Here is a 9,614-nt window from a genome sequence, read left to right as displayed (position 1 = left end):
ACACATGGAATCCAGGACAGATAAACCCCTCAGGAACAATAATGGGAGTTGCAATACCATGAGGGTAAGGGGAAGGTGTGGGGAGAAAGGGGAGAACGGGGGAACTGATCACAATGATCGATGTATAACCTCTACATTCTCCCCACCCCCCACCAGAGGAGAACAAACAACAGAAACATGGGTGAAGACAGCGGATGGTGTAAGTTATGAACATAATAATTTTTAATTAATCAATGGGGAGTAGGGAGGGAAAAAAGAAAAGCTGATACCAAGGGCTCAAGTAGAAAGAAAATGTTTTGAAAATGATGATGGCTACATATGTACAAATGTGAGATACAATAGATGTATGGATTGCTAGAAGACCTGTAAGAGCCCCCAATTAAATGATTAAAAAAAAAAAAGAAATTACTTTTGGTGAGATCACTGGTAGCACAGCCTAGAATTTTCGAAAAGCAAGACTAATTGATAGCCAGCACAGACCTCTTGGGGTCAAGCACAAAGGAAGTTTTCTGAGCATACACTGGGAGAGAAGAGCTGGAGTAAAGACGTGAGAAGAGGGGCTAAGATTTATTTCTCTATATAGAAACATTTTAAAGGATTTGGGAAGCCACGTATGAGTATAATTATACTGTTTTGGAAATTGAAATATGAACCAATCCACTAATGCATTTTTCAATGACCTATTAAAAGAAATGTAAAGGCTTATAGCCACAGAAACGAAAGCTTTGGAGCACTGATGTGGCTCCTGTCTATCTCGCTTCATTTCAAGCTGGTGCCCAGACACGCCCCAGTCTTGACAGCCAATGTCTTGAAGCAGAGTCTGTTCTAACAAGACCCCCTACAACACACTGGAGACTGAACTCGGAGATCACCTTTCCCCCCAACTCCCAAGCAGTTACATGTAAAAAAATTATTTTTTCAGTAAACAATTCTATCATTTGAACAAAAAGAAATTACTGTCCTGATTTGTCAAGATAGGCTTTTTAATACTAGACATGCAATTAAGCACAAGATTCCTATCAATTAGGAAGAAAACGACAGCTTAGGTGGATAACTTTCCAAATCACGATGGCTTTCAAGCATATTTTTTTGTCCATTTGTCTTAGAGCTTTGACTTTCTAAAGACACGTAAGTGTAGTTCATAAATGACAGCTCAGAACGACAGTTAAAAAAGGCTTTTTAAACGCAAGTTCAAGATGCAGAGAAATAACTCGTCAGTTATTGGATGAGTAAATTTACTTGAGCACTCTATTTGCTAAGCCTCCCAGTGGAAAATTTAAAAAACTCAACTAGACACAAGAAAACTTTTTAGTGTCTTAAATATCTCAAAATAAACATGCTCTCAAAGATATTTATGTATTTTATCTGATTACATGCACTAAAATATATGGCCTCAAATTCTATCACAATTATTTAAATGGTCATTTACAGTCGACATGAGTAAATGGGATATACAGATAGACACACACACACACACACACACACACACACACACACACACGGTATGCTCAAAAGAAAATGTTGGATTTAAGAGGCGCAATCATAAGAAAGCGTGAGGAAAAGTATACCTAAAACAGCATTTTGGATGTGAGAGTACCTTAAAGGCCATATATTCCAAATGAAAGAACTCATTTGTTCTATTATTGAGCATCCGCCAGGCCTCTTACCCATTGCTGTCGAGCTGATTCTCACTCATACCAAGCCACAGAGTTGAACCCACCGAAGCCTCATTCTTTACAGAAGTTAACAGCCCCTCTCTCCTGTGGAGCAGTTGAACTGTTAACTCAGTTTGCCTCTTGGTGAGCAGCCCACACATTAACTTGTGCTTCCTGGGAACCTGTATATCAGGTAGACAACCCAAATCCCCCTGAGAATCTTAGAGCCAGATTTTAAAAAAAGGTATTTAAGTTTGGAACCCATGCCTCCAGCATAAAATCATGTTATTGTTTTTTAAAAAGTGTATGTGTTTGGGGGTCAGGAGTGGGAATGGGGGTGGGGTGCCACCACAGTGGTAGAGGTAGAGGAGTAGGGAACAGGAATCCTAAAACGAGGATTTCTGTTCCTAAAATACTGCAAACTATGCTTCAAATAGGGGCCACAGGCTTCAGCAAACCAGTACTTTGAGGTTTATGGATCATTTACTTGCTTGAATGAAAATTATGTGAAACTGGACATCCTTATTTCTAACCGCACCAGTGGAACTACAGAACTGCACGTAGCATCTTTCCCAATACCAATCTTAGTAGTAACTAGTTACTCATAGTATTACACAGTGACCGGTCATTGCATAGGAGCTACTCAGTGTATCAATAATTAATGTGGGAAAAGGCCTGTTAGGGAAGAGAATAAAATAGATGGCTCCTTGGCCCACCTTAACAGGAGAAAACAAAACACTGCTCACCTTCTCAGTCTCCTCCACACTGGTGGATTTCACGGTACAAGGAGCCGGCCCCTCCTGGCTCTGGGCAAGGTCCTGTGGCACGCTCTGAGATGATGACATTGGAGGCAGTGGAGCCCGTCTCTTCTTGGGGGCATCTGATGGCAGGGTGTTTGAAATATACTGTTTGGAAATGGTATTGGACCTCGTAAAAGTCGGACGAGGCTTACTTATTAGAGGGGTTGCAGGGGCACTTGCAGTCTAATAAAGGATGAAAAAAAAAACTCCTTATAATTTCAAGATAAAAAGCACATGCAATGAAAAGAAATTAAGTACCTAATGAAGCAATTCATAAGAAAATGCAATACTTACTTGATCCCGCCTTTTCTTACTGCGTTGAAAAAAGCTGAAAAACCCTTTATTTTCTTTCTCCTTTAGCAAATCTAGGGTTTGTGGCGTTTGGCAGGGCTCTAGAAGAGAAGAGAAGCACCTCACTTTTCACATGATGTTTCACGTAGACTTGCCATCTACTGCCTTCCCTTGAAGAAAGCATGGAATGACGACACTTACAGTCTACTCTGCATGGGAACACCGCTAGAGACTGTCTATATTGTATCTTACTGATAAGCCAGTGCAACAAGCAAAGCTAGGGTTATTTTTCCCATTTCACAGCAGAGGACATAGGAAATTAAAGAAACTACAATACACACGGCCCACGGCCCAACACCCAGAAAATAACAGACCAAACATATGCTCGGTTACTTGCGACTCAACAGACTTGTGTTCTACATATAGCGAACAAGATGTCAGATGCAAAGGTAAACACCAAAACACCTTGAATTGAATGAGACGTGAAGTCATTTCCATCGTCTGTCCTGCTGTGTACTGTGAATTATGGTTTTGACTCAGAGATAGACTCTCAAGAAATACTTTATTTTCTGAAATATGATTTGCCTTATAACTTAGTACCCTGTTGAAAGTTTAAAAAATGTTAAATTGTCCTCAAACCAGTGTTTCTCAGTGGGGGATACTTGACATGCTGAGGCCATTCTCCTTCCACAGCCGGGGGGGAAGGGGTGTGTACTATATGACTATAGGGGGTGGGGTGGGGAATGGGATTAAATGTCCTGCAATGCAGAGGACAACCTCCCACAGCAAGCATTACCCAAGTATAGAGTGTCAAGAATGTCTAGGTTCAGAAAACCTACTTCATTCAGAATGACAAATGCTAAGACACAAGACTCCATACAATGTCTTTCTATAAGTTTTTCCAGTTTTTCTCACTGGAAGAGCCTACAAATCTAACCTAGTAGCACTGAGCTTGCTTGGCCCGGCTGTCTCTACCATATCCCACTAAAATAATGACAAATACTTGGAAATGCCTGATTTTTTTCGTTTTATCAAGAACTGTACCAGGTGAGCCTGGAACATCTTTTCCCACCAGAAAGGACGATACCAACGTCCACTGAAGCCCTGTCACAGGAATCAAAAACCAATCTGATAGTGCTTCTTTGAAGAAAAGACAGGTCAATTGTGTATCAATAAAAATAATGAATCAATACGTTGAAACACACAACATATACTTAAGTCCATGAACTCATAATGCTCATTGTTCATCTTTGATAATGGTAAAGAACCAGAGCACTTATTTAAAAAAAAACCCAAAAAGAAACATTGATGAAAGATTTCTACTTGTATCCTTCCTTTTCAGACTGTATTCCACCTTTGAGTAATAAAGAAGTTGGTATGAGGAAGTTTGCTTTCTAAGAATTATTCCCACTAATGATTTGCGTGCATGAAATAGAATGCTACAATTTTGCAACCCTGAGTTAACTAAGAACAGAGCATGAAACATCGAGAGTAGGTATAACAATATTAGAAATTACATACCTCTGAATGTAACTTCAGATTAAAGCTATAGTTTTACCATAATATACCTATGAAGTGTTCTTGCAAAAATTACCTCAACCAGACCTGATCAAGTCTATAGATTTAATGATGTGGAGAAACACAATACGAGAGAAGGACCTGTGAAGTGACGCCACACGATGTAATCAGGAAACTCCAGAATATGACAAAAGACGTTAGTGGTGGGGGCAAAGGTGAGCCACATAGTGGATCTCAGAAACTCTGAGCAGGAGATCACCGATGGAGCAGAGGTGTGGGCATAAAACGGCACAAGGTTACCCGCTAAATTGTTGGAGGTGTCATAATACCTGCTTAACTCTCACTGGGCCAAGGTTGTCTCAAAGCTGCTCATTGGAACAAATACAGCCACTCTACCCTGACCTGACCAGATGATACCTCTGCTGAGAGGAAGAGAGACCTGGTCTATGGAATGCCAGCCCAATGACACAAAAGGGGACACGGTGGACTTGGGAAAGGTGGGTGGGTTTCCAGTCACCATAAATTTATTGTGGTTGTTACTGTTTGCTTCCTAAAAGTAATCTGTCCTTGCTATTGTTTATCTTCCATAAATAATAATAATGGCTTTCAATTGCCAACATTGTGTGTCTTGTGGATGTAACCCAATCAGATTGGAAAGGACAGCCCTTAATCTAGTGGACTAATGATTGCTTGGGATTTAGAGGTCTAACCCATGGATGCATGCACACATGTACGTGTATGTGGAGAGTGTCATGCTTCACTAGTTGAATGTAGATACACAATTAAACTTAGAATATCACACAAAACCAAGCCCACTCCTTGTGAGCCCATAGATGGTTTCAAGACTGTGAACCCTTAGTGCAGCCGACAGGCTTGTCTTTCTCTTGAGGAGTGGCTGCTGGGTTAGCAACTGAATGCCCAACCCACAGCTTCATCAGAGCCCCTCTTAGGAATGGATGGAAAATTCTCATGGTGGCACCGCACAATAAATATAAACAGATTATCTCATTATTTTAGGTAAAGCATTTTCTAGGCATCCTGTCATCCTTGGCATTCGTTAACGTCTAAGCTTGTATTTACTGCTCGATGTCAGGAATCATGGTACCTCAGAGCTAACCGCTGGGAAAACAGAGGACTTGAGTCTACTTAAGAAAAGCAACTCAAGACACTCATACAGTAGTCTCTCGTTTCCAGAAGGTAGGATAAAAATGACCGCAAGAAACGTGCTAAAAACTATGCAAGCTTTTGGCTACTATCAGATGAAATAAGGGGGTGGGATATATTTACAGCATGAAGACCAATTTTTACAGATCGCCACACTGTAAAGGAGATTTTCTTAGTTTTGCTATTTTAATCTCTCAAGGCTCAGGTAATAATATTTAATACTTGGAATAAACTACGTATTTTATGGTTGAAAGGGTCTTAGAAATCAATGCATTCAAACACCCTCAGATGATGATAAAGTGATTACAGGATTTGCTTAGGCAACATTAAAAACAGAGGAAAGTATGAATAACAGAATGTTGGCTTTTGAAAGAACGGCAGAGCTCTGGGTTCACAACCCCTCTTATTATTAGAGACGTGGAAGGCAAGGTGCAGCTATCTGCAGTCTGTCAAATTATCTTGATAGCTACTGCAGTGCCAGAATTACAATGTCTACATTGTGACTCAGAATCAATATGCAACTTAAAGGCCTAAACATTTTTTATTCCTTCAATTAAGCTGGCCTTTGAGTGACAGTCACCAATCATATTCTTACTGTTCCTTATGTATGAGCCGTGGTAGCACTGTTGGATAAGTGTTGGGAGGCTAACTACAAGGTTCATGGTTTCATGGTTCAAACTCACCAGCGGCTCCGTGGCAGAAAAATAGGACTGTCTGTTCCTGTAAAGACTGACAGCCTTTGGTCATTATAGTCAGAAATTTATTCTATGGCAGTGGATTTGTGTACATATACATACACGCTTAATTCTTGGAATTGGGAGGCTCAGTGTACTACTTTGGGATATTTGGAAGAGATAAAGAAAATTCAAATAACACAAAATGTGTACAGTTTCAGCCTCTTATAGTAGGGTGGTAATTATTATAATAGTAAATTATCAGAGCCTATTCTTTTTTAATGGGGAAAAAAGCCATCCAGTGTTTATTATTAAAATTTTCAATAGTCTCCCTCATTTTATAGAAGCAATACATGTCTATTCTAAATCTATATAATAGGAAGGATAAAAAAAACTACCCATAGTCTTTTAAGTAAAGGTAACTTTGGAATTTCCTTCCTTTCAGAAATTTCATGTAAAATCCTTTTTACATACTATGTTAAACCCATTTATACATGTATACTTAACAGATAATATTTTCCCAAATTACTGCAAAATATTCACAATGGTCATAAGATATCATGATGAATATATGATAATTATCAGTAATATTCATAATTATTCCATGGAAAAATCAGATTCTTCCACAGTACCACTAAATTGCTAGCATTATACCTCATTAACATCCTAGCAAAATCATGCTTTTTCTTACATTCTTAGAGTGTTGTAATTTAAAAATAATTATTGAAATGTGATCATTGTAGTTAAATTCAGAAATCAAGTGGCAACCTATCAATCATGCTTCAGAAAATGAAACTCAAACATGTTTCTAAGTTAAAATCTCTCACAGGATGCATACTAGTAATGCTAGTAAACAGCAAAATTAGGAGCTTAATTTCTATGTACCCCATACCAATAGATATTTCATGTCACAATTTGCTGCTACTGATTCATGTGTCTTACCTTGTAAAGATGATTTATTGAAGGCAGTACCAGAAGTGTCTACAGAAGGAGGGGTAGAAGAGGGTCAATTGACTGTAACAATGTTTGCTCACTATACGTAACACATCACTAAGTTGTAAAAGTCATCTGTGTATTACAAATACAAAGCCACAAACAGATTGAGATACAAGTTCCTATGCAGAGTAAGTAAATGGCTCCTTCACTAAACTCTTCTCTCTGTAAGATGTATTGATATTACATAAATAAGCTTGTATTTGTCTGTATATACTATAAAACCAACATTCTGAGATCTCTAAATTTAAATATACTATTTTCTATAAATTAAAACTGTAAGCTATTCTAGTTAGAATCAGACTAATCTACTGTAAAAGCCAATTTATTTGGTGTGCTTATCTAAATGTGTGTGTGTGTAAAGAAAATTCCAAACTTGAATAATTAAGGATTGGATAAAACTTCAGTTTATAGAAATTCACACAGGATTAGATGAACAAAGAATTAACAATGTGTAAAATTTCATTGGTCGGATTTTCAAAACTACATAGATTCAATTCTACCAGGAAAACATAAAATGTAGATGACAGATGAAAGAAAGTATTCATCCCAAATTGCATATAGTGATAGTGAGTCAAATTTTCTTATATTTTCGTCCTTGCTTGTTCCCAGTGGCGTGTGTTTACTTTTATCTGTGGATCTATTAATTTGCAATTAACAATAACAAAGACCTACATTTTAAACACACACACACACACACACATACACACACACACACACACACACACACACACCTCATCAAGTGAAATGAACAGCATCACTTACCTCTGCTGACATCCACGGCATACAGCTCTCTTAGACCTAGGTCATTAAGGGACTTGGTCAAGTCCAGAGGTTCCTTAGATTGATAGTCCTTCAACAGCAGCGTGTGTAACGGATCAAACTCACATTTGCTGCATATAGCAGGGGCAAGTTCTTGAAGCGACACGTGTGGGCTAACTCTCACTATCGTCTTCTGTGTTTTCTTGAAATTGATTACTACTCTCACAGTTTTCTGAAAAAACAGATTAAAGTTATAGCTACACCATAACATATTTATTGACAGGTTTGCCAATGTTGTCAAGAACAACATACACTTAGTAAGCAGCAGCATTTTTATATCTTGGTGTATTTTTAAATTAATATTCTCTCTTAAATCTAAAGCAAATTTTAAAAAATCATTCGTTATTTAGCTTAATATATTAATGCAGATACAAGTTCTAATCTCTGTGGTGTTGTTGTTGGCAGGTACTTTTGAGTTGGTTTCCTATATCCAACAGAGCGGAACACTGGCTGGTTGTGTACCACACTCATAATCATTCCTGGATCTCAGTCCTGCGAGAGTCACTGGGTCAATCCACGGCATGGAGGGGCTTCTTTTGCACTGACTCTCTGTGTCAGTAAGCTTGATGTCCTTCTTTATGGATAGGTTCCCTCCTGATAACTAGCTCAAAGCACATGAGCTGATGTCTCGCCATCCTCATTTCTAAGAAGCATTCTGGTGATACTTCTTATAAAACAAATGTCTTTTCTCTGGAAGTCCATGGAATATTAATATTCTTTGCCAACACCAGGACTCAAAGGCACCAATTCTTCTAGCTTCCTTATTCATTTACCAGCTTTTGAATGCTAATGAGCTGAAAATACGCAGGTTTGGGTCAAATATACTGTTAGGCTGAAATGTCTAGAGAAATGAAACCAGTGACCTCATTTATCTCTAAGAATGAACTTCATATCAAAAAGTACTTTTATTATAAGAAGGTGTCTTAGCCCAATCCAACTCACGTCTATGGGTCAATACTACCTATAGACCTCTTTGACTCATAGCGCAGGCCAACAAAGCAGAAAGGTAAATCGTGCAGCATAGAGATCATAGGCGGCTAAGAGTCGGAAATGACGATGACAGCAAATTGGGAGTTTTTTTGTCTAGTATGTCATTTTGTTGTATGAGGTGGCCTGCATGTTTCTGTGATGCTGGAAGCGATGACACCAGCATTTCAAATACCATCAGGGTCACCCAAGGTGAACAGATTTCAGCAGAGCGGCCAGACTAAGAACAGACAGCAAAGATATAGGTCGACTACTTCTGAAGGATCAGATACTGAAAAGCTTAGAAAGAACAGTGGAACTTTATCAGATATGGTGTCAGAAGATGAGCCCCTCCAGTAGAAGGCACTCAAAATGCATCTGGGGTAGAGCTGCCTGTGGAGGGAGCAAAGCTTTCAGTATCTTCTATTTGTTGATGGGGCATGACTCATAGAAGAAGAAAACAGTTACAGATATAATTATTGCAATGTGGAATATATAAAATATGAAGCTAAGAAATTTGATAATCTTGAAAAAAATGAAATTTATAAAGATTGATAACCCAGGTATTAGCTAGTTGAAATGAAATGGTATCATCCAGCCTGAATGAGATAAGTATATGACTTTGTGTGCCAGGAATGACAAATTTAAGAGGGATGGAGGAACATTTACAATCAAAAAGAGTATTTCAAGATCTATCTTGAAGTACAATGCGGTCTGTGACAGGGCATTAT

General features: G+C 38.5%; 1 protein-coding gene across 1 annotated transcript in view; it reads right to left on the bottom strand.

Moving 5' to 3' along the window:
- COBLL1 (cordon-bleu WH2 repeat protein like 1) overlaps window positions 1-9,614 on the bottom strand; it is an 81,508-nt gene that overhangs the window by 38,398 nt on the left and 33,496 nt on the right. The window contains exons 4-7 of the mRNA XM_045298038.1: window positions 7,861-8,089; window positions 7,045-7,083; window positions 2,750-2,847; window positions 2,402-2,638 (exon numbers count right to left, since the gene is read on the bottom strand). Coding sequence (XP_045153973.1) covers window positions 2,402-2,638; window positions 2,750-2,847; window positions 7,045-7,083; window positions 7,861-8,089 — 603 coding nt within the window. The remainder of the gene's footprint in view (window positions 1-2,401; window positions 2,639-2,749; window positions 2,848-7,044; window positions 7,084-7,860; window positions 8,090-9,614) is intronic.

This window comes from Echinops telfairi, unplaced genomic scaffold, assembly GCF_000313985.2.
Source record: "Echinops telfairi isolate 266 unplaced genomic scaffold, ASM31398v2 ScPeMD7_4;HRSCAF=17, whole genome shotgun sequence".
Classification (NCBI taxonomy): Eukaryota; Metazoa; Chordata; class Mammalia; order Afrosoricida; family Tenrecidae; genus Echinops; species Echinops telfairi.
The sequence above is the reverse complement of the archived record's forward strand: the minus strand, read 5'-3'. Positions and strand labels throughout refer to the sequence as shown.